At 40.2% G+C, this 25,663-nt stretch overlaps 2 protein-coding genes across 8 annotated transcripts in view; one reads left to right on the forward strand and one right to left on the reverse strand.

Annotated features, from left to right (window-relative positions):
• LOC134824671 (protein salvador homolog 1-like) overlaps window positions 1–25,663 on the forward strand; it is a 201,861-nt gene that overhangs the window by 122,984 nt on the left and 53,214 nt on the right. For 2 of the 4 annotated variants that reach the window (XM_063836634.1, XM_063836638.1), the window contains exon 1: window positions 24,490–24,512. The exons of the other annotated variants lie outside the window; for them this stretch is intronic. The gene's annotated coding sequence lies outside the window, so the exon portion shown is untranslated. Of the gene's footprint in view, window positions 1–24,489; window positions 24,513–25,663 lie in introns of those variants that run through there. 4 annotated transcript variants of the gene reach the window in all.
• LOC134824665 (protein furry homolog) lies at window positions 198–25,635 on the reverse strand. 4 transcript variants are annotated; one of them, XM_063836627.1, is made up of 30 exons: window positions 25,521–25,635; window positions 25,111–25,229; window positions 24,725–24,815; window positions 24,257–24,373; window positions 23,886–23,984; window positions 21,357–21,448; window positions 20,609–20,811; window positions 19,785–19,916; window positions 19,191–19,293; window positions 18,378–18,636; window positions 18,033–18,171; window positions 17,677–17,803; window positions 17,243–17,443; window positions 16,632–16,714; window positions 16,396–16,498; window positions 15,614–15,780; window positions 15,235–15,381; window positions 14,832–14,980; window positions 14,412–14,575; window positions 14,126–14,245; window positions 13,871–13,965; window positions 13,457–13,592; window positions 11,618–12,169; window positions 11,219–11,363; window positions 9,933–10,199; window positions 9,570–9,733; window positions 9,184–9,322; window positions 2,228–2,350; window positions 1,593–1,783; window positions 198–1,369 (listed from the first exon to the last, which is right to left on the reverse strand). In XM_063836627.1, exons 7-30 carry the CDS (start codon window positions 20,659–20,661, stop codon window positions 935–937), a joined length of 4,194 nt encoding a protein of 1,397 aa, XP_063692697.1. In that variant the 5' UTR covers window positions 20,662–20,811; window positions 21,357–21,448; window positions 23,886–23,984; window positions 24,257–24,373; window positions 24,725–24,815; window positions 25,111–25,229; window positions 25,521–25,635; the 3' UTR covers window positions 198–934. The 4 variants fall into 4 exon arrangements, with proteins under 4 accessions (XP_063692697.1, XP_063692695.1, XP_063692694.1 ...); XM_063836625.1 differs by lacking the exon at window positions 20,609–20,811 and adding an exon at window positions 20,217–20,282 and having other exon boundaries at window positions 25,521–25,629; XM_063836624.1 differs by having other exon boundaries at window positions 20,609–20,821; window positions 25,521–25,629.

Here is a 25,663-nt window from a genome sequence, read left to right on the forward strand (position 1 = left end):
ATGGATGGAAGCATAATGAATGTGAGGATGAAGCAGTCACTTGCTGGATGAGGAAGACTGTGTCATTAAATTGAGTGAAGATTAAACTAATTGACATTTGAATTCAATTTTTGGAACAAAAATGCATGAATTTTTCATTGATTTTTCTAAAAATTTAACAAAAGTTTGGCCGACTTGGCAAAAAGAAGACCTTCGTGTATGATAGAAAACATTTCAAAATATTACAGTTACTCAACTTCGAATACTGAACAAATATATCATTACGTTTACAGATAAATTTCTATATAGTGAAATTTCTAATAGTGAAAAAATCTGAACATCTTGAATTTAAATTGGCGTTGGAACTAGAGCTGAAGCAAAAAGTAATCAAAGGGAGATCCAGTTGCTTATTTTACTCTTGCAATCAAAAGATTTAAAATGTAAAATCAGAAATCGGATCTAACAATTAGATTGTACCTACAAAATGTATTTAAGCCAGAAAAGGTATTGACTATTTGGGGAGTTAGATTCACGAATCTCTAAAATTCTCCCTGGCTACGAGCCTGGTTTAAACTCGTAATGCTGACCAGCTCCAATCACAGTTTAAAAGAAAATAAATACATCAATGGTATTAGTTTTATTTATCATTAATTATACACTAATTCGATTCCATAATTATCAACTTGCCGTACATTTTATTTTCTTGAAACTGAATCAGTATAAAAATTAACCCTATTCTATCTATGACGTCAGAAAACAGACTTCAGTAACGAAAAATCTTTAGCATTTAGTTAACTTTAAGGTCCTTGCTACTCCAGCAATGCTAGTCTTATGTTTGATTGTGATCTTGACCTCAATTTTAAATCTGAGGTTCCGTCGTTCAAATCACACCGATCTTAATTTTCTACTGGACTTTGACATCACAACCTTTCACATCTCAATCAGTGAAATGAGCTCAAGTAAACGACTTCATAGCGTTCTCTAAATGAAGCGTGTCAGTCATAAGAGTGGTCTTCACCAAGTCTTCACAAGTCGTCCCCCACAAGGCGACTTTCCCTGCTGTCCCGTTTGTCCCAGGGATCGTCCCGTGCTGACAGAAAATCCCGACCAGCGTCAACGTATCCTCACACTCATTAGTACCGAAATAAAACCCGCCGAACCTAGACCGAGCCTGGTGCAGGGTCTCTATAGCAGCGGTATCCGCTACAGCGTTGATGTGGTCGTTAATAAAGACGATGCACTGCGAGTCAGTTAGTGATGACATGATCCCGGTGTAGATGGTGGGGGACATGCCAGTGATGGTTTGGTTACTGGGGGAGAGTTGCAGGGCTGTGCTGGTCAGGGTGCAGTCTACCATTTCCTGCTCTGCTCCAGGTATTGGGATCTTTACCTGAGGTATTACAATTATGTGCTCCAAGTATTGGATCTTTACCTAAGTAGAAGTGGAGTTGTGATCTGTTGTATTCATGAATTTCCTTCGGCACATTTTTACTGATTTTTAGATAAACTACCTAAAATATTACAATTATGTGTTCCTATTCGCTCGATGGACAAAACAGGAATATTCTCGAGCCAATTATTTTAGAGTATTAAAATTCAAGAGACGCGCTTACCTCACAACTATCCTCAGAAGAGAATGACGTGGAGTGAGGTCCACTAGTGGAACTAGTCCGGGAGTGACGCGACCCCTCATTACTCGAACCTTTACGTGATCTTCTCTCTTCCAGTTCTAACTGAGACAGCAGTTTTAATTCTCCCATCTCTGTGTACAAGCTCTCGTCTAGCTCTTCTTCTGGAATCGACTCTGTAACAAAATTACATGAAGATATTATAGTCTTTACAATTCGGACAACAGTCGTTTTTTGGTAACCAAATTCGGATAAGGACGCGTCGTGAAACCCGTGAGAAGTGTGTGCCGAATACATGCAACGAGGGTCGAGGGGTACATAAGGCAAGTACATGAACAGATCAGGTGTAAATACGCAGCCTAGATCTAGGCATCAAAATTGATCAACAAGGTGAGCTGTTAATTCCCAAGTAAGTGAGTTGTCCTAGACTCTTCGAAACTTAGGGGTCGCTCACATCTTCACATATTACGCAATCAGCCGAGGGGGAGGGGGGGGGGGGGGGTTTCGAAATGATTACGCTAGTGTGATTTTGACACAATAGCTATGTGTAAAAATGATTACGAAGGGTCGGAGGGGGGACGGGGTTACAAATTTGCCAAAAAGTGATTACGACCCCTTACCGGTGCTGGGAGCATGTTGGATTCCGCGTTCTATCTCTCTGCGAGCTATTTGGGGGGATGTGTAGTAGGCTTCGTTCGGGGGAGGTGGTAGAGGGAAGTCTTGCTCAGAAATAGGCTCTGTTCCTGTGTCGTTATTAGTAAGGAAAAGACAATGATGTTTCAGTTGGAAACATTTTGCTGCATCTATTTATAAAAATATAAAAACATTGGCAAGTTTCCATAAACGATATTTTATGATCGGCGCCGATAATCGCTTATTGAGCGCTTTCTCGGCGCTTTTTTTTTAAAAAACCGTTTATAATCGATTTTTTTACGATTATAAACGGTTCAAAAAAAATCGCTTATAATCGACTATAATTGATGTCATAATTCAAAAAAGCGCTTTTTTTAATTTAAAAGCGCTTATAAGCGCTTTTAAGCGCTTACTAGCGTCGCTGAGCGATTTGAAAGCGGTTTTCCAGTAGGATTGGCGCCAAAAACGGGTGGATAAGCGGTTGGCCGGATAAGCGATTCGTAGGCGCTTTTTTGAACCATTTATAAGCGATTATAAGCGCTTATAATCGGGGTGCAATTTAGCTGTTTGTAAAGCGCAAATAAAGCGCTTATAAGCGCTTTTAAAATTGAGTCAGGAAAACGCTATATTACATCTTATAACCGCTTATAATCGATTATAAGCGTTTTTTTAGAAATCGCTTATTACGGCTAATTCATCGCTATTTCACCGCTTTTACCGCTTTTCCTATCATCCATGGCCAGGCGAGCAGGAATTAAAAAGCGCTTATAAGCGCTTTTTCGATGCTGCCCCTAACCTGGTCGGAACGGGGTAGTGCCCGGAATTTAAAAGCGCTTATAAGCGATTTCTCAATTCCCTTTAACCTGGTCGGAACTTGCATGTGCTTTTCTGAGCAACCTGGGGTGCACCGGCAGAGTCAAGAGTCAGCATTTAAAAGCGCTTATAGGCGCTTATGATCGCTTTTCTACCACTTTTCCTATCGCCCATGGCCTGGTTGGCAGGAATTAGAAAGCGCTTATAAGCGTTTTTTCAATGCTGCCCCTTACCTGGTCGGAACGGGGGAGTGCCCGGAATTTAAAAGCGCTTATAAGCGCTTTTTCAATGCCGCCCCTAACCTGGTCGGAACGGGGTAGTGCCCGGAATTTAAAAGCTCTTATAAGCGATTTCTCAATTCCCCTTAACCTGGTCGGAACTGGAAATCAGAGTGCCCGCTTATAAGTTCTTTTCTGTGCAACCTGGGGTGCACCGGCAGAGTCAGGATTTAAAAGCGCTTATAGGCGCTTATGATCGCTTTTCTACCGCTTTTCCTATCGCCCATGGCCTGGTTGGCAGGAATTAGAAACCAACCTGGTCGCAACGGGGGAGTGCCCGGAATTAAAAGGCGCTTATAAGCACTTTTTCAATGCTGCCCCTAACCTGGTCGGAACGGGGGAGTGCCCGGAATTAAAAAGCGCTTATAAGCGATTTCTCAATTCCCTTCAACATTCAACCTGGTCGGAACTGGAGAGTGCCCACTCGTATGTGCTTTTCTGAGCAACCTGGGGTGCACCGGCAGGGTCAGGATTTAAAAGCGCTTATAGGCGCTTATGATCGCTTATCTACCGCTTTTCCCATCACCCATGGGCTGGTTGGCAGGAATTAGAAAGCGCTTAGTGCTTTTTTAATGCTGCCCCTAAGGATTTTAAAAGCGGTTATAAGCGATTACAATCACTTTTTATTGCTGGTTTTTACCGATTTATCGATCATTTATCAACATGGATTTAAACATAGTTGTTTGACTGGCGATCTAGAAGCCAAGCAAGAAAGCTAAGTGCACGGCGCGGCAAAGTTCTCCGACAATAATTGTCAGAAATTGTAAAGCGCTTGCAAGCGTTTATATATATGTTGTTAATGGTGGTGGTTGTCCTGGTGGCGGTCGATGCGCGCTGCGTCATCAGTCATACACACTTCACATTCAGAACTTGCAAAAGAAAAATATAGTATATGAAATTAAATTATTGCGCTGGGCCACGCTCAGTCTGTCAACGAGTATGACAGGCTTGTTCATGTCATTCCAAGGAATCTCTAGTCAGGCTGAGCGAATCACGACGTCTGAAAAAAGTGCGGTGCTCATTGAAAGTTAGTGTGTGCGTGACCAGCATTCACGTACTTGTTCATAATCAATCGTGGACATAATAGGCGGTGCACGATATAATAAAAATGAACTTGCTCGGATTTTCAAAATTTTTGTACCATCGTTTTCTAGAGACTGTGAGAATTTTCACAGTACCAAATTTATTATACCTTTTTGGAATGATCAGTGAGTTTCGCCTAGGTGCCATATTTGATGGTGCGCGGCTTTTGGAGCAAAATGAGGTGTAAAAGTCGCGTAATTGGACGAAATTCGTTGATTTTTGTCGTATTATTCTGTCATATCTTCGGTTCCTGAATGCTGAACATGAATCATGCTGAAAATTTGTCAGAACCTTCCAATCATACTTAATTACCGAACCTTATTTAGTTGGGAGAGATTGGCCTTGACTAAGAGGTCTAAAAATGACAAAATAGGTATAAATTCGTTGATAACTCAAATTCTGAGCATCGAAATTGCTCAAACTAAATTAGGTCCAGTAGAACATAAGTGTTTACGTAAGCTGACCAAATTTCAACAACATTTTTATATGGGAAGTATTATAACTTTTCGATTGTTTCCAAAATAATGTGCTGGCCGAAATAAGAGCTAAAAAAACATTCAATGGTCAGCGCGCGCGTCTTATTGTCGATGGCGCACTGCCTAGACATAAAAACAAACGTGCACGCTGAGTACCAATAGGAAAAAAAGTAATGTATATATACGCTAGTAAAGCCGCGCGCGTGCAGGCGTGCTGAGATAGCTTGTAAAATTTGGTTATTAGATAGTAAAACTGCAACAAATAAACCGCGCCAGCTTGTGCGTTTGAGTTGCTCCTACGAAATCGGTGTATTTTTGGACGCTGATCCCGAATCACCCGCCATGACGTAGGGTAAAAATATTTCCCTGGAGAGTTACATGGGCAAAAACCGTGTTAGTCACGTGACAGGCTAGTAAAACATGATTTCGATTGGTTATAGGCAGTGCGCCATCGACCGTAAGACGCGCGCACTGACCATTGAATGGTTTTTAAGCTCTTATTTCGGCCAGCACATTATTTTGGAAACAATCAAAAAGTTATAATACTTCCCATATAACAATTTTGTTGAAATTTGGTCAGCGTACGTAAACACTTGTGTTCTACTGAAACTAAATTAGTTTGATCAATTTCGATGGTCAGAATTTGAGTTATCAACGGATTTATACCTATTTTGTCATTTTTAGACCTCTTAATCAAGGCCAATCTCTCCCAACTAAATTAGGTTCGGTAGTTAAGTATGATTGTAAGGTTCTGACAAATTTTCAGCATGATTCATGTTCAGGAACCGAAGATATGATAGAATAATACGACAAAAATCAACGAATTTCGTCAAATTACGCAACTTTTACACCTAATTTTGCTCCAAAAGCCGCGCACCATCAAATATGGCACCTAGGCGAAACTCACTGATCATTCCAAAAAGGTATAACAAATTTGGTACTGTGAAAATTCTCACAGTCTCTAGAAAACAATGGTACAACAATTTTAAAAATCCGAGCAAGTTTATTTTTATCGTGCACCCCCTATTGTTTAGGGCTCATGTTAGTGTTTGGGTTGTGGTATGCGGGTTATGGATAGCTTCGGGGTTATGGTTGGGATTAGGGTTTATGTAAAATTGTTTTGTACGGCTGCAAAACCATAAAAACCAAGGTCACGTGAAATTTTTTGGCGAGCGAATTAGCAAGAGCCGGTTTTTATACAAAAATAAGCGTACACATGATATACAATGCAATAAAGCTGAGAGTTTCTGCATGTTCGATTATTTTGCACCTAACCATGTGCCTTCGTGCTTCCGTTGCTCTATTCAGATAGGTAGTGCTTGTATCACGTGGTGACCCCCACGGTCGCTTCACTATAGTGGGTGTCATCCGAATTGCGAGATTTGCGAGAAATCTCAGGTGCAATTGTACGAGAAGAACTCGTAAATCGAATTTAGAATTAATAAAGCTGGATCCAACTTAAAGCCACAAACATGTTCTCCGCAAGCATTTCGTATTGGCGACACACAAATATTTAACACAAATACGGATGGCGCGGCGCTTTATTATGGAGGGAACCGACTGAGTTCCCTTTTGGTTTGTTATTGTTTGCAAAACGGCTATGACCCCCTGTATCGTCTTCGACGATACAGGGGGAGCCGCGCACTTCGTGCGCGGCGGGTCATACAACGTATGACAACCCTAATCCAGAGCCGTTGAGCTTTGATCTAGCCGCCAACCCTCCATCGATTTTGGCAACCATATATTGGTTCCCAAAATTTCCCGCACTTTGCAGTTTCTGCAGTAGGGGTAATTAGGTATAAACTACAGTACAGCTGTACTTACTATCACATTCACAAGCATGCAAGCTCACCTGGTCCAATGAGCCTAGCGGGAAACAGAGAACACAACGTATTAATTGGTTTGTTTAACGAAGTGCATCGTACGTCACCTCAAGATCGGGTGACAGGGCGCTTGTGAAACAAGCGCCCCCGCAGCGGCGCGAAAGCATATGGTTAGGTGAATTCGCGTTACTGGGCGGCGCTCAGCCTGTCATTCCGCATTCCGCCAAATCTTTATTCGGGCTGAGTGAATTACGACTTTCATCGCCCTAAAAAAGTGCGAATGCTCATTGGACTAGCATTCACGTGATCGTTCAGAACCAATTACAGCCGCGCAAAAGATCACGTGCACGCCAACTACCAATAAAAAAGAAGTGACGTATGCGCTACAGGAGCCGCGCGCTGAGTTAGATTGTAAAATCTGATTATTTGATTGTAAAATCGCATAAACACGCCTATTTGCGCGTTTTAGAGGGTTTAATTACGACAGGCTATGCCTATGAACATACTAGCTTGCATGGGGTCCCCTGGTAAAATTCGCGCCACTTGTTTAACGGCCAGGTAGCGCAGTTGGTTAGCCAGCTTTGCAATCGTGAGGTTGCGGGTTCAAATCCCACTGCCTGCCTGGTCGTGGGGTGAGTGTCGTTGACATTCAACTAAGGATCGTGAGTGGTCTATGCAGCCCCTTAACCGTCACTGGCTAAAAACAAATCCTTCGGCTTCCTGTAATTGGCTGGTTGCACTTGTGTAACAATATGGCTGTTGGAATACTCCGAAGTAAAATAAGTGTCTAGATTTTAATAAAAACAAGTAAAGAAAAGCACATATCCATCAACTCGCCTTCGTGCGCGCGCCCGCAGTGTCCACGCGCGACGTCAGATATGAGGACAAAATTTTGACACCCAATATAAAATTGCTTAGATCCGTGCCCAGGCTGCAAGCATCTTTTCGCACAAGTACCGCCTCTGTGTCACCAAGAGGTGGGGCAGCATTTAAAAAGTGGGGCAGCATTTAAAAAGCGCTTATGAGCGCTTTTTAATTCCGGGCACTCCCCCGTTCCGACCAGTTTAGTGGCAGCATTGAAAAAGCGCTTATAAGCGCTTTCTAATTCCTGCCAACCAGGCAATGGGTAATACGAAAAGCGGTAGAAAAGCGATCATAAGCGCTTTTAAATCCTGACTCTGCCGCCGCCGGTGCACCCCAGGTTGCTCAGAAAAGCACTTATAAGCGGGCACTCTGATTTCCAGTTCCGACCAGGTTAGGGGCAGCATTGAAAAAGCGCTTATAAGCGCTTTTTAATCCCGGGCACTCCCCCGTTCCGACCAGGTAAGGGGCAGCATTGAAAAAACGCTTATAAGCGCTTTATAATTCTTGCCAACCAGGCCATGGGTGATAGGAAAAGCGGTAGAAAAGCGATCATAAGCCCCTATAAGCGCTTTTAGATCCTGACTCTGCCGGTGCACCCCAGGTTGCTCAGAAAAGCACATGCAAGTGGGCACTCTCCAGTTCCGACCAGGTTAAGGGTAATTGAGAAATCGCTTATAAGCGCAGCATTGAAAAAGGGGCAGCATTGAAAAACGCTTATAAGCGCTTTATAATTCTTGCCAACCCATGCCATGGGTGATAGGAAAAGTGGTAGAAAAGCGATCATAAGCGCTTTTAAATCCTGACTCTGCCGGTGCACCCCAGGTTGCTCAGAAAAGCACATGCAAGTTCCGACCAGGTTAAGGGGAATTGAGAAATCGCTTATAAGCGCTTTTAAATTCCGGGCACTACCCCGTTCCGACCAGGTTAGGGGCAGCATCGAAAAAGCGCTTATAAGCGCTTTTTAATTCCTGCTCACCTGGCCATGGATGATAGGAAAAGCGGTAAAAGCGGTAAAATAGCGATGAATTAGCCGTAATAAGCGATTTCTAAAAAAACGCTTATAATCGATTATAAGCGGTTATAAGATGTAATATAGCGTTTTCCTGACTCAATTTTAAAAGCGCTTATAAGCGCTTTATTTGCGCTTTACAAACAGCTAAATTGCACCCCAATTATAAGCGCTTATAATCGCTTATAAATGGTTCAAAAAAGCGCCTACGAATCGCTTATCCGGCCAACCGCTTATCCACCCGTTTTTGGCGCCAATCCTACTGGAAAACCGCTTTCAAATCGCTCAGCGACGCTAGTAAGCGCTTAAAAGCGCTTATAAGCGCTTTTAAATAAAAAAAGCGCTTTTTTGAATTATGACATCAATTATAATCGATTATAAGCGATTTTTTTTGAACCGTTTATAATCGTAAAAAAATCGATTATAAACGGTTTTTAAAAAAAAAGCGCCGAGAAAGCGCTCAATAAGCGATTATCGGCGCCGATCATAAAATATCGTTTATGGAAACTTGCCAAACATTTTGCACCCGGAATTATAATTCTGTGTTTTTAACCCACACAAATAAGGGCCTTGGTAAAAACCAAGCTATTTCCCTACCGGGGGTGAGCGGGGGAGGAATTTCAGAGACCACGGAACTCGTATCATCCTCCGACACACCATCTTGTCCGATATTCTCAACTCTTAATTCTACTTGGGACAGGTGGATGTTGTTCACTGAGTCCGAGTATGTTAGTCCCTAGGATAGGTAGGAGTTATTTGGGCTATGTTTGTGTCAATAATTCGGATTTAATTATAGATGGATTCTATCAACACAGGAAGACTCAGACGCTGAATCGAGAATGCCCGAGAATAGTTTTAAAGTTCTGAAAAATTTACAAATAGATACTTACATGATAATACAAAAACCTTGTTAAATCTAGTAGAATAGATGTAAGAAGTAAAATAAAATTAGGATATTATCAGATAATAATTAAGATAATTACCATATTGGGAGGTGAAGTAGGAGAGGTAGCAGTAGGGTTGATGTTGAGATTATACTGAGAAACACTCGACTTGTTGATACCTTCAGTGAACTCTAACTGAACACTTTTGAACATCTCAATGTTGGCTTCGCTGTAACCCCGTCTATGTGACATACGCTTCTTATCTGTAGGATGTACGGTTCAAAGTATTTGGTAAATGATAAGAATAATTTAAATTTCAGTAAGTTCATATTTAACCACGATGACTGGGGTAATATTTTTGGGGCTGATTTGAGTAAAATGCCAAAAATTATGTACATAATAATAATGTATATCATGTATATTCATTCACAACTGCCAAATACTATTAGAAGAAAGCCTAACCTTTATGATTAGGTCTGTTCACTGTAGCAGACCCAATATTAATCACAGGGACATCTACAGGTAATACAGACGCTACGGGTACTTCTGGTGTCTGAACTGTCTCCACTACTAGTGTAACGGCAGAAGGAGCTCCGATACTGCTCTCCCTTGTTCTGGAAGATTCGCTTCCTCGCGTTCTGGAAGATTCGTTACTGGGTTCACGTGACCGTTCGTTGCTGGGGTCACGTGACCGTGACAGCTTGGTGTGCTTTATTTCTGGTATTGATCCTGGGGAACGTAAGTTTAATTTTAATGTATAGTGGCTAGAGAGAAAACATTGATATGGGAAAGTATCCCATCACGAAACGTTTTTACAGCACAGTTCTTCGCGATGAATTATATGTATCTCTCTTCGAATAACGGCCAGTTGGTAGATCACCGACCGGCTATAAGCCGGCTATAAGCCGGCTTATAGCCGGCTACAATTTTTATAGCCGGCTATAAGCCGGCTTATAGCCAGTTAGTAGCCGCTTACATTTGTTGTTGAGCGACGGCTATTAGCCGGTTATAAGCCTGCTATTAGCCGTTTTGGTATTAAAAGTGGTTATAAGCCGGCTATAAGCCGGCTATAAGCCGGTTATAAGATATTAACTCAACTACATCGTATTGAACGATAGTCAGGAGCCGGCTATAAGAAATTCAGTGAAAACGGCTATTAGCCGGTTATAAGCCGGCTATTAGCCGTTTAGGTATCGAAAGTGGTTATAAGCCGGCTATAAGCCGGTTATAAGATATTAACTCAGTTCAGTACGATGAAGTTAAGTTAATATCTTATAGCCGGCTTATAACCACTTTCGATACCTAAACGGCTAATAGCCGGCTTATAACCGGCTAATAGCCGTTTTCGCTGAATTTCTTATAGCCGGCTCCTGACTATCGTTCAGTACGATGAAGTTGAGTTAATATCTTATAACCGGCTTATAGCCGGCTTATAACCACTTTCGATACCTAAACGGCTAATAGCCGGCTTATAACCGGCTAATAGCCGTTTTCACTGAATTTCTTATAGCCGATACCTAAACGGCTAATAGCCGGGTTATAACCGGCTAATAGCCGTCGCTCAACAACAAATGTAAGCGGCTACTAACCGGCTATAAGCCGGCTTATAGCCGGCTATAAAAATTGTAGCCGGCTATAAGCCGGTTTATAGCCGGCTTATAACCGGCTTATAGCCGGTCGGTGATCTACCAATTTCCCCGAATAACAACTAAAATATTTAAAATAACAAGTAAAAACGTTTAAAATACCGTTGGATCTGGGAGAGGTGCCAGGGGAGGGAGCTTGTTCTGAATCTACTCCTTGTTCAGGTAGAGGATCCAGAGTGAAGATGTCGCGAGGGAGGGACTTGTCACTGTGCGATGACAAGGACGCTATGTCAGGGTTCATTTGAGCCTTGGGATATAGTTCGAGTTTAAATTGTGGTGTAAGTTGGAGTAGTTAGTAGAGATAACAGGAATGATAATTCGGAATGAGAAGACCGGTTAGTGGTCGTGAATCGTCGTGATAAAGAAACACCTCCTAATACCTAGTATTAAAGTTAAATTCTGGGATGACTAGTTTAAACATTGCTGAGTATAAGTTTTATCTTAAAAGTAGTGTTATTAAATTTAAATTTTCTATTATTATTATTATAAGAAAATGTTTACCTGGAAGAGTCTGCTAGCAAGATCACTGACATAATCTGACAAATCCAAAGCACTCTCCTCCTTCCTCAACTCACAAACCAGGTCCACAACATTTGAAAACGTCCTGTACAGCGAGCAATATTGAAAATGAAGCGCCTGGAGGTCCATACAAACTTGAGTTATCCTCCGCTTGGCTTTGAGGTTTTGTTTCGACATGTTTTTGGGACCGCCAGAGGAGTGTCCAGCCAGAGATCTGATATCTTGGGCGGTGATGAGCTGATGTTTTGCCAGATATTCTATCTTATCCCGGGATTCCAATATGTGATACTGGATCTTGTTCTTGACATATTCCTGTTTCAACAGAACATTGTCTATGAAAATGAAGGGTACTTCTAGGATGTTAAAGGTGGAGAGACACTGGTTGAAGACGGATAGTATCTCCTCGGGGAGGGCGTGAGAGAAGCCATCAAGAGAGGAGGTCAGGGTTTCTCGGAGAAAGAGGAGGTGACATTTGACTATTCGTTGGAAGATAAGAATAATGTGACAGTCTAGGTCTTTTGATGTGTTCCTTATCTGTGAGACATGTGGTATAATACAAGGGATACATAATTTAGAATTAGTCCTGCAATGATACAACAACAAACAGTTTTGATAATTAAGGCCTGGAAATCAATTAAGGGGGCCGGGGGGGTCTTCATCAAAATTCTCTCAAAATTGACTTTATAGTTGTTTCTGGTAGAGGGGAGTGATATCTACCAGCTGCTTTTGGTCCCATGGAAAAATATTGTTCCTAGTCGAAATTATCGCTGGTCTAAGGTCAGCGCTTATGCGTAATTGTATTGCGCGAGCGATTCTAAATCGCAATTTCTGAAAATCGAGTCTAAAAATCTATCTTCTCCCACATTTTTTGAGTAATCACCCTGAAACTTTCAGGATATGTTCTAGGGACCATTTAGAAGAGATGGATCATACAAAATTTTGAGATAGGCCTTTAAAATTTTTTTATTCAATTTTGAAAATCTTGGACCTCCAAAAATCGTAAAAAACCGACTCGATTTTCAGAATTTGCGATTGAAAATCGCTCGCGCACTACAATTACACATAAGCGCTGACCTTGGACCGGCGATAATTTCGGCTAGGAACAATATTTTTCCATGGGACCAAAAGCAGCTGGTAGATATCACTCCCCTCTACCAGAAACAACTATAAAGTCAATTTCAAGAGAATTTTGATGAAGACCCCCCGGCCCCCTTATTCTTAAAGGGTAATTACCTAGGGGGGGTCCAAGGGGAACTTTGGGGAGTTTTGGGGAACTTTTTTTGGGGAACTTCAGGAAACCTGGGGGACTTTCCCAAAGTTCCCCAAAAAATTATCAATGAAACAAATAATTTTGGGGAATTTTGGGGAACTTTTTTTTGGGGAACTTCAGAAAGTTCCCCAAAATTCCCCAAAGTTCCCCAAAGTTCCCCAAAGTTCCCCAAAGTTCCCCAAAAAAATTATAATGCCAAACAAATTATCATGCTGCAAGTATCAACAAGTAAGTTAAGATTATACCTTATAATAACATACATGTTAACATTAATGGGTATTAATGTATATTAGAGAAATTTTGAATAATTTTGAATAATTTTGAATAATTTTAAATAATTTTGAATAATTTTGGGGAATTTTGGGGAACTTTGGGGAGTTTTGGGGAACTTTTTTTTGGGGAACTTCAGAAATCTTGGGGGACTTTCCCAAAGTTCCCCAAAGTTCCCCTTGGACCCCCCCTACCTAATTAAAAACAATTTAATATTATTGCTGTAAATTTGAATTCCCCTTCACATGGAAACTAAGCAAAAGGTAAAACTAAGCACAAACCAAGTCAGTGACAGAGTCAAGCCATTTTAACTCGACAGAGTTGCAGTAGTTAGGAGAGGGGGGTAGGACAAATAAGTCCGGAGCTTGAGGTGACATCGGCCCTTCACCTCCTTCTTCATCTAAATCTGAACTTGAACTGAGGGAGTATTTTTGGTGAATTATAAAATTAGATAACAAGTATTGCATTGGATTTTGCGAGTTCTGTTTGATAACAAATCTGGATATTTTTACCAAAACACAGAATCACGTGTCAAAACAAACATGGTTCACCTCCCAGCTCCCTATCAGTATCGATATCTATTTTTAATCCAAATATTTCAACAAAAAAGTTACTGAATGAAGTAAACTATTTGAAATATTTCTATTATTCTAGTTTAATTAGTTTAGGCAGTTAAGTTACGGAGTGAAGTAAACCTGTCAAAATATTCAAGTTTAGGTGTGGCTGAGTCAGGTCCGTCCGGGCTGGAGGTGTCTGAACTATCGTCTTCATGTTCCTCTATCTTATTTTTCTACAGGGAGACAAGAAGTTACATTCCAGATATAAAACTTTAAATCAAGTTTTTGTAGAAAATCAAATGCCACAAATGTTCGCACAGATGAGGCCTTATATTTGTTAAAATTCCCATACTATATCAAACCCAAATTAAAAAGCTGCAAACAACTCTTCACCTGTTTTGAGTAGAGACGCGAATGAGGCGAAGCCGAGGAGCGGGGTCGCTTCAAAGTGTTGTTCTGTCCGTCGTCAGACAACTCGGAATCAGTAGTCATGTTGTCATCATCGTACTGTGACTGTGTTGGAGTTTTTGTGAAGCGTGATACATTGTAATATTAAACTAGCAAAAAGATACCGGAGATTTCGAGCATTTAGGATCTGATACCATCAGCCACAAAATTATTACAAGGACACAAAATAGCGTAATCAAGTTTTATATCCACTCTCAATGGCAATATCTACCTTGCCAGGATAAACATGTCTGGATGGAGACATGGTGGAGACAGCCCGTCTCATTGGAGTATCCAGCTCATCTCTCTCCATGTGAGGCATACTTTTAAACCGGGTCTTTTCACGGCCCCCTCCCAGCGAGTCAACACTACTGTCTCTGCTATGTGCCTGGTAACCTGGTGATTGGGGGGAGCCGGTGGTAAGCAGTGTGAAGAAATAAAAACCGGGATTATCCAAGATGGATGGGGATTTTTGAGGGCTGAGAATAGAACTTGCCAGGTACAGGTCCAGATGAAACTTATCAGTCGACAAAACAAATTTCCCTCATAGTAATCCATACATAAAAACAGTTCACAAAAATGGATTTAAACATATCGATATTCGACAATAAATAACTTGTGGACTCTGTTAGGTCACGTGTTAGGTAATCACTTGAAGCATTGAGTCCACCCCTCCAGCTGCTGTTGATAGAGTCAGTATCGTTCCCTTCATCTGCAGTGTTCTCATCGTTCAGAAAATCAAACTGGTTCAGTGCCCCGGCCAGACTTGTGTCATCCGGTATACTGGGTATTGAACTAGACCTGGAGTGGAAAAAATGTGGAAAAAAGTGGGGAAAGGTAGAAAAATGGTCAATACATTTTTATCAATCTGTAATTTTGATACTGGTGGGGAGGTGAACTATATTTTTTTACACATAACTGCATAACAGTCAAAAATGTGGTTCACCAGTATCCAGATTTGTTTAATGTCTATTCAATCAATTAACTAATTGGTTGATATACTCATTATCAATAATCCAGTGAGCAGAATGACAAAGTCTTAACCACACACTCACTGGTTAACGTTAGCATGAGGAATGCTGGGTTCCATTCCGGAAACACTATCTGAAGAACTGGTGCTCTGGTACATATCTTTAGAGATCTCACAATCACTAGCTGCACTGAACACAAGCGAGTTTGTCTGCTCTATGTCACCGGATATCCTGATATGAAGATGATCAGGAAATAAGCAATGTATAATAAATTTTATACATTGTATACATTTCGTATAATGTATATGCACCAATGCAAATTATCGAATTAATTTAACAGCGTACCTTCATCCCCGAATTACCCCTAGTACATACAAGACATCTAAAAGTAACTACTTTATAGATGATAACTTGATCCGAATAAATGGTTTTGAAATTTGAACAACATTCTGAACATTCTCACTTGAGCAAGCTAGCAATGCGATCTCTGCACTTCCTAAAACACACAGTAGGTCGCCTCCAGTTGGTGCTGGGAACCAGGTTGTGTGTAGAGTTAGCTAGGGACTGCTGCGAGGTGGACGAGGACATGGTGCCTTCCTGGCTGGAGTCTGATTTGAAGTCTACCTTGAACTGGATAGATATAGAGGTTTAAGTTTTGATATAACTTCACAACTCCACAAGATTACATTTGAGGCTATAGTGGAAATTACTGTCCAAAAATTCATGACATGAGATGAAGACTCTCAGTGTTAAACAAGGAACTGAAACCGAGGGGTTCCGTTCAGGCCCTTCACACTTTGTTTCTGTCTAGTTCTAATATACCGTCAGAATAGTGACTTTAAATATATAATATAGATTATAGAGTTCTTAAATTAAACTTAACCAGTGGCTAATGTTTGGTGATTTACTTTTTTTTAATTAGTTTTAACAAAACCTGCATCTGCCATAATGTGGCACAAACAAATATGAGCAGTTAGTTAGTTAGTTAGTTAGTTAGTTAGTTAGTTAGTGAGTTAGTTAGTTAGTGAGTTAGTTAGTGAGTTAGTGAGTTAGTTAGTTAGTTAGTTAGTTAGTTAGTGAGTGAGTGAGTGAGTGAGTGAGTGAGTGAGTGAGTGAGTGAGTGAGTGAGTGAGTAAGTGAGTGAGTGAGTGAGTGAGTGAGTTAGTTAGTGAGTTAGTGAGTTAGTGAGTTAGTGAGTGAGTGAGTTAGTTAGTTAGTTAGTTAGTTAGTTAGTTAGTTAGTTACCTGAATGGACCGGCCAGGAAGTTCAGGTAGTCCATGTTCGAAGAGAGAGAATGCGCCTAGAGAGGCTCGATAGTGGTCAATATTAGCGGTGTCCACCGGCAAGCTGAATTGTGTTAGCCATGTCAGTAAATAATGATGTGCTCCAGCAGCAACTGCAAGCTTAGATTAGTAAAAGAATAGAACTATAATTAGTGTAATCAATTAATTTCTAATTAAAACTGCACGAATGGTTGAACCTGATGGTGCTGGAGTGAGAGATAATAAGCTTTAGTATCTGCTGATCCTCGTGCGTTGTACTGAACTCATGTTTAGCTAACACCTGAAAGAAATATAAAGTGCTGCTAGTTGTTAATTCATTTCCTTCAATTAAATTTCCTAATATCTCCTTGGACTGAGATTACTTAAAATAAGAAACTAGATATATAGCGCCGAAACATACCAAAAAAGTCAAATAAACCACAGAATTAGCCGTAATGATTGAAAAGTACATTCACCACATACCTGGAGTACCCTGGGGTTGTGTATGGGTATGAAGTAGGGACAAAAGGATTTCGCGATTATTTTGGCCAAAATTCGCGATACCGCGATTTTTAACAGACTATACATTAAACTTTGCATAAAATTTGTCGCAAATAATGGGAAAAATCGCGATTCTGTACATGCCGCGATTTCCTTTTGTCCCTGGTATGAAGTGGTGACGTCACACCACGTGTCATGACGTCACACCACGTGTCATGACGTCACACCACGTGTCATGACGTCACACCACGTGTCATGACGTCACACCACGTGTCATGACGTCACACCACGTGTCATGACGTCACACTAGAGAAATAAGTACACATACCTGGAGTACCCTGGGGTTGTGTATGGGTATGAAGTGGTGGTTGAGGAAGATATGCTTGATACTCTGATACACTATCTTCAGGATAGCTTCATGGTAGTCATGGGGTCCGTTCTGCAGGACGTTTATCAGGTAGACCAGGAAGTCCGGGCAGTGCTCAATGTAGGCGTCGTTAATGTACTTACACACGGCTCCTATCCACATCTGTGGGAATGGTTTGTAGTTAGAACACAACTTTAGTTCAACTAACTGATCACGTACAATCACCGATCAAAAACTTTAGTTATGGCATGGTGACAACAAAGAAGATGTGAAGTTTAAAAACCATAGTACGGCAGAACTATAAGTTCTACAAGTTAGAACTTAATCATTGTTAGTTGTTAATTATTGTTAATTGTTAATTGTTAATTATTAATTATTGTTAGTTTTCACAATACCTGACAGTTCCTAGGGTAAGTATGCTCTATGTACATCTGCATTACTTTAGCCAGGTCTTTTAAAGGTTCGTAATCTCTGCAAATCATTGATATGTCTTCCGCAACCTTACAACAGAACGCGTCTGGCCTGTGAAAATAAATGTATTTAATCAATCAATTAATTTAATTAATCAATTATTTAATGCGTCTATATTTCATTCTTGAATCGTGCAATAAATAAAAAATATTCAACCGACTCTTTAGATTTGAATTACCTGGTAAAAGTTTTTTTTAAATAGAGGTAAACGTTAAAGCTAGGGCCCACTTATACCGGCACGAACTCCGAATGCTGAAACTAAGAAATCACAGAAACTCACGAATCATAAGAAGCAATAAGTTTAGGCAGTAAAGACAGGATGGTTAAAGGTAGAGCCGTGTCGTCTATCCCTCGGAATGCTTTCTTTCTGCTGAGTGGAATGAGTTTAGCCAGCAGCTCCAGAGTTGGCTCACTAAGATCTGAAGAGGAGGAAGTAATAAATTGAAGAGTTTCATTAATTAATTAATAAACTAATCATTCATTAATTGTGCAATCGGAATGGGGATCAATAGCGGATTCGACAGGGGCTGGTTCAATTCGTTAGAGGATCAGAACTGCTCATTACTTTTAAAGAGTAATAACATTAAAAACATCCCAAAATACCGGATAACAGATCAGGACTAACCAAGAGTAGGAACACCCTTCAGAAAGAGATGTATAACTCCAGGGAAGTTATTCCAGCTCATTTCCTCCAGAACCTTCTCCAACAAGTTCTCCGTGTAGGTATCAGACACACAAAGACAGTCCAACATGCATTTCATGAGCCGTGTGGCGAACGAGAACTCGTGTTCTAGATCACTCTCACTGAGGCAGAGTGAGCACCAGAATACACGGGATATTACGAAGAGGTCGTCGTCCGTTAGTAGCTCTTTTAGGGAGAACTCCTGTTGGAATTAGGGAAGGTTCGTAAAAGAAAGTCGTGTGTAAAATTGATTAACATTAGGTCAAACGGATTCATGGGTAATATAATATAATGTCGAAAAAATCATCGAAAAGACAAAAAACATCCGATAAGGTAAATTGTATTTGGTCTGTTCGGATCTTATGTCGTGTCAACTTAATTGAAGCACTTTATAAGCAGCAAAACCCAAGTATTTAATCCCACTTGCGCTAACCTGAGGAAGGCACTCTATTGCTAGCTGGGGGAGGCACTAACCTGAGGGAGGCACTCTATTGCTAGCTGGGGGGGGGGGGGGCACTAACCCGAGGGAGGCACTATATTGCTAGCTGGGGGGGGGGGGGGGGGGGGCACTAACCTGAGGGAGGCACTCTATTGCTAGCTGGGGGGCACTAACCTGAGGGAGGCACTCTATTGCTAGCTGGGGGGGGGGGGGGGGGGGGGCCGGGGGGCACTAACCTGAGGGAGGCACTCTATTGCTAGCTGGGGGGGCACTAACCTGAGGGAGGCACTCTATTGCTAGCTGGGGGAGGCACTAACCTGAGGGAGGCACTCTATTGCTAGCTGAGAGAATGAGTCTCTGAAGCTGGTCAGACTGTACGCCTTAACTCGGAGATTGTTGTGCTCACTGGACGAGCGTCCTCTGTAAATTGTTATTTACATTAATGTTATTTACATTAATGTTATCTACATTAGTGTTATTTACATTAATGTTATTTACATTAATGTTATTTACATTAATGTTATTTACATTAATGTTATTGACATTAATGTTATTTACATTAATGTTATTTACATTAATGTTATTTACATTAATGTTATTTACATTAATGTTATTTACATTAATGTTATATTATTTACATTAATGTTATTTACATTAATGTTATTTACATTAATGTTATTTACATTAATGTTATTTACATTACTGTTATTTACATTAATGTTATTTACATTAATGTTACTTGAGTGGTTGTTGTTTAGTGGGTTAAGATTTTAAAGTTAATTAACAATAACAAGATATATCTATAGTGACATACCAGTCAATTAACAAGAAAAGAACAAAAGTTTGATAATTATTTAACATCCTCAAAAAATGGAAATAATTTGGTTGATAAAAAATGCCTAAACTCTAACCTGACTTCATCGGAAGCGGTGCTACCACCCAGAAGGTGCTGCTTGGAGGTGACCTTGGTTCCTGGTGGCAAAACGTCCCAGCTGGAGTGTCGCCGGGTGTCTATTGGGCGTCTCTTTATCGTATCCGTTTTACTGGAAGAATCGGGTTAGAATGTTGAATATGAAGGGAGGGGGCATTCGGTAAACACCTTTTTTCTATAAGACATTTTCATTTAATTATCTACTGCCATCTCTATAAGCTATTGCTACCATAATGCAAAAAAATCACTTGTCCACTTAAAATCACTTGTCCACTTAAACGTCGCTTAATTTGGCGAGAAAGATGTTTTGCTGAGGGATAAGAATTCAAAGTCAATCGAACTAGTCAATCACACTAGTCAATCACACTAGTAGTGATAATCAGAGGCCATATTCCAGTGATACTGCGCAGACCTGGTACTGGTACTAAGTTTTGAGGGCACTGTGCTGCATCGGGGTATTATTCTATTTCCCGCTAAACTGAAATTATTAACGATTCATAAACTTTGAATACTGGTGGAAGGGTGTTCTGAAAACGTATTGATACAATAACACATTAAATACAACACGGACATCAAAAATCACAGTACGAAATGACGATTTAAAAAAGGATGCGGGATTTACTTTGTAATGAAAGTAGAGTTACATAATATGATTAACCTATTTCCACATATTTTCACATATTTTCTTGATAAAACGAGGATACAAAATATCACATTTATATTTCTTGAACAAACGAAGCAAAGTTCGTTACAATGGACAAGGTAGCACAAGGTTTGCAGTTCAACATCACTGGGGGACCGTACTTAAAAATATCGAACATAATCTCCTCGATATCCATATCTCGTATCTCAAACATTCCCGGATGTATCCTATCACGTGGCAAGGTAGAGTCCCGGAGCAGACGGTCCAGATATAGGAACTCAGGGGTGGACCAGTGTAGGTGTGTAGTGGGTGGGAGCACTGGGGGAGGTGGTGGCACTGCGCTGTTACAGCTGTGGCATCGCTCCTGTTGTGGTCTTCTTCACGTTATTTTACTTTTCTCACGTTACAAATTACACGTTTTGATGTAACTCATGGGTTACAACTCATGATGTGGTAAATATCAAATACAGCTATTTATTATATAGTTATATATATTCTGTCGGTCTCATCACACTTTGCTATTGAAATTAAAAATCCAAAAATCAGTGTTGGAAAGCACAACCGGGGTTAACATATATACGCTATCCAAAGTCCATAACATCCAATTGTTAGGTTTTGGTAAAACATTCTTGCTTCAAATTAAAGTCAATTGAATCAGCTAGAACACTACTGATCGTTCTAGTTTTTCATCCACATAATTAAATTAACAAACGTTTAAACATTTCCTACCACAAACTTTACAGTGTATAGGATGATAATAGTATGATAATGAAGAAACAAAGTTTGACGTTTTTCTCCAATAATAAATATTTTACCGGGGTAAGCACAGGGCTTACAGTGTTCATGCTCTATCTTATAGCGATAATGACCACAGCCCCCTACGAAGAAGAATATAATAAGAAGACTCACCTTTTGAACTGAGGTAGTAACTCGGAATGTATCCGCTCAGAGAGTAACAGGATGTTACATTCCAGCGTCAACAGACACTCCACTACGTAACCCTGGAAATGTGAAAATATGGTAGGGTGATTTCTAGATGGGTCAATACGTTTTCATGATTAGAGAATGCCAGTCTTGATAAAAATGATTTGCCTCCAATCTCGTAATCTCGCGACGGGTCAGGTCTTCGAGATGTTTTAGGTTCTCTGGAATTGATTATCTCACACGAATGTCGCATAGGAGGGGGCTATACGTACGTGGTATTTCATTTCGGTATGTGGTATTTCATTTCGTTCAATCGTTAACGATAGTCAGAGGCAAAACAGGTTTCGATTACATCGACGTCTTTGTGGCAGTGAAACCGGTTTAGATACCGTATTAGACATGAAATTGAATACTCAATCATTACATTGCAAATATTTGCATTATGGAGTGATCGATCTACTAATTAGCTTTGTAAACGGATCATAAACCCGACATACCGCTATACACTCAAGCAAAAATTTGGTTCCATTTATTTCTGTTTCCGACAGTAAAGCAGTTCAGTAAGTCTCTGTAAGTTTCTGTTAGTTCTGTAAGTTTCCCCACAATGGCGGAGGAGTACGATGTTGTGATCCTAGGGGACAGGTCCCAAACAGTGTATTCTAAGCGGACTTCTCTCCGTTATCAGCAACAAAAAGGTCCTGCTTCTCGACAGGAACGGTTATCCCGGCGGTGGCAGTCCGACCCTCAACCTCCAGCAGTTGTGCGAGTATTTCGGCAGTTTGGAGTGCGATATCTCGTACAAATACGGGGAGGTTTGTAACTGGAACGTGAACCTGGTTCCAAAGTTGATGCTGAGGGACGGTCTGTTGGTTAAACTGCTTGATCTGGACGCAGTAGGAATGGAGTATAAGGATATTGAAGGATATTACGTGTACAAGACAGGTGACATAGGTGGTGAGATCCACAGAGTTCCGTTCACTGAAGTAGAGATAACAGAGAGTCTCTTAGTGGAAAACTCGAAGAAACATGCCCTCCAAAATTTCCTCTATTTCGTGCTTAGTCTAGAGGAAATATACCCCCGAAAATTGGATCACCAATATTACAATGTGTCAACTCTATGAAAAGTTCCACCTGGATGATGTTGACATTCAAAATTTGCTTGGTCACTGCATCGCTCTTCACAGAGATGATGATTACCTCAACCAACCTGCCGTAGATACAATCAACAGGATAAGAGTTACTCCAAATCTCTCACCCTCAATTCAGGGTCTCCGTTTGTGTACCCTCTGTCAAAACTAGCAAGTGTACAAGATAAATTCTCCAGAATACACCGTCACCACGGCGGTAAAGTGATCCTGGATAAGCGATTCAAGGGGGTGGCATTGGGGGACGATGGCAAAGTTAATGGTGTGAACTGTCGGGGGATAACGGTCAAGTGCAAACAGGTTGTTGCAGACCCATCATACTTTCCTGAGAAATGGGAGAAAAGCAAAAAAGTGGGCAAAGTTGTCCGAGCAATTTGTTTACTCCGGGAATGTATCCCAAACACTAACAACAGTAAATCTTGTCATATTATCATTCCTCATAACCAAGTTGGCCGGAGGAATAACATCTATGTTGTTTGTCTCTCGTACGATCACAACTTTTGTGACAGCAACTGGTTTACAGCTGTGGTGACTACTAAAGTGGAGACAGACAACCCTGAAGAGGAACTGCAGCCTGGTGTTACACTTCTCGGACCAGTTTATGAGAAGTTTGTCTCCGTGTCCGATCTTTATGAACCTATTGATGACGGGAGGGATGACAATATTTTCGTGTGCAGTAGCGATGATATGACCTCTCATTTCAGAAATACGTCTGAAGACATTATTAGGACCTATGAAGATATAAGTAAGGAGCCGTTCGATCTATCTTGCCAGAAAAAGATTCAAGAGGAGTTTCAGAAGATGACTGATAATGATACCATTGAATTTCCTTGTGATGCAGAAGATTCATACGGATTCGATGAAATGAAAGCAGAAGAAATGATCCAGGATTAACGATTTGAGTAAAAACTGAGGACAAAGTCTAATTGTTTCTATTTATAATTAATTTCGATGTACAATTTGATTCGTTAGATCGGTTGATGTTCAGACGAACCAAAGAATTTTACTGTATAGACTATAAAGACTATTGAGACTACTACTCAACTACTGTATATAGTAAATTTAAGATGTCTATATCACTTACAATATTATAGTGCTGTTGTTTTTCTTCTTCGCACAAGAAACATTGCCTAGTATATCAAAATTCAAAACCTCATAATACAGGGTGACCCAAAAATTGGCGACCAAGTGATCAATCAAACCAATAATGGTTTGAGGAGGTCATTTGTAAATGGGCTGATTGGGAACCCAATTGGCATGTGGTTAAAAATTGAGCTCAGTTTGAGTCAAAACGTTCCTCTTATATTTACAAAGCATACGTCATATTGATATTCTAATTGCTAACTTAAATCATGTATTGAAGAGTTACCGTTTGGGAGTCGTCCATGTCACAAACATGATCCATGAGGCGTCGGAGAACCTCTAGCAAGAACTCACTGCTTAGTTCTGTTTGTAAACACCTGAATATCTGAGTGGGATGGGGTATTACAAAATGTAGAATAAGGGTGACAAAGATTGTACATACAGTATAAATTCAAAGGGACATCAAAAAGTGAAAATTCAACTTATCAATTATTTCGTCATTTGAATTTAGTCATCATATTCAAACATAAAGCAATATTTCTATTATTATTGAAAGATGTTTGATTTTTTTGTATGTATGTATGCCGCCACGTACAAATTTTGCATGATGATTCTTTATAAAAACAACAAAAATTCAAATAAAAACATTTGGCGAACCTCGAAACTTCTTCCAGCGTAGTGTCTCTGTCCACAATGAACCGCCCAACTAAGGGTTTCCTTACAAAACTCCTTTTTCAGCTCTATGTCCACGAGAGCGTCAAACACAGACAAAACCTGAATAACATCGACAAATAAGATACGCCTTAAAATAAATTTAAGCGACAGAAATCAAAATACAGGACAGAACAGGAAAACAGTCTGTATAGTGTATAAATCATCAGTTTCAACACTACTATATAACAAATAATTTGAGGCTCTAATGATTCAGTTTTACGAAAATTTCAAGCTTTACGTTGTGTGTTTCCCTTCGAGTCCAAAAGCATTATAAATCATCATTATATTACACATGTATAAAGTATCAATAATGTATAAAGTACATATTAATAATGTATAAAGTATCAATAATTGTATAAAGTATTAATAATTGTATAAAGTATTAATAATGTATAAATATCAATAATTTACCGAGTTTAGAAATGAGTGCATGAGATGAACACTGTCGATGTTAAGATTCTGCGGAGTGATCTGCTCGTAGTTCCACAACGGTCTCTGGTCTCTGTAGAAGAAGAAGCAGTTGTCATGAGAGAGAAAAGGTACATTGTTAAGATTCTGAACGATACTATTAATGATATGATATCACACAATGGTTGCTACCTTCAGAACGAAAGTGAAAGCTAGAACGGAAGTTTGTATCGTAAGTTACTATGGTCGATCTTGTCAAATGTCAATAGATCAAGAAAATAAACGGAAGTTGGAACCCATCATTTGCTATTTGTACATCAAACTATTCAGTAGATCCGGGTTATAATGCTATTTAATCAATATTAAACCAACCATCGCATTCCACTTACCGTGAGTTCATGAATTTGAGTACAGTTCTAACACGTTCAGCCAGTACCTCCGGCTCTACTCCGTGTTTTCGGGCTATGAACTCGGTCGGAGTGGATCCTCTCGATCCGTGGATATTTACCTGAGCGAAATCTAAGTTAACCCAGGTCTGTTCAGCTGGAAGTTTACACCTTTGTTTAATATAAGTATAACTAACATTAAAAACTAATAAATATGTAAAGATGATAAGCTGTTAGATGCTGCGACGATAGTCTGTAGGTACTTTCTCACTAAACTGCAGTTTCTGTTGTTAACTTCAAAAGGGAAATAGCTGTCAATAGAAATTACGAATATTCATGACCCACATTAACGTTATTACAATGCTTTACTAATTTCACTAAATATTTAACTAAAACTAATACCATTGACTGACCTGGTCATTAATCTCGCTAGGATGTGAGCTGCCAATTTCTACCGACATATGGCTGGAACCACTGTCGTCGTCACTGTTGTTCTCAATCTCCTGAGAGCTTCCTCCCATTGCACCTGAGGGGTTTAATATTTATCACGTGTCAT

The sequence above is a fragment of the Bolinopsis microptera genome, chromosome 13 (genome assembly GCF_026151205.1).
Source record: "Bolinopsis microptera isolate Bmic1 chromosome 13, MBARI_Bmic_1.0, whole genome shotgun sequence".
NCBI classification, from domain to species: Eukaryota; Metazoa; Ctenophora; class Tentaculata; order Lobata; family Bolinopsidae; genus Bolinopsis; species Bolinopsis microptera.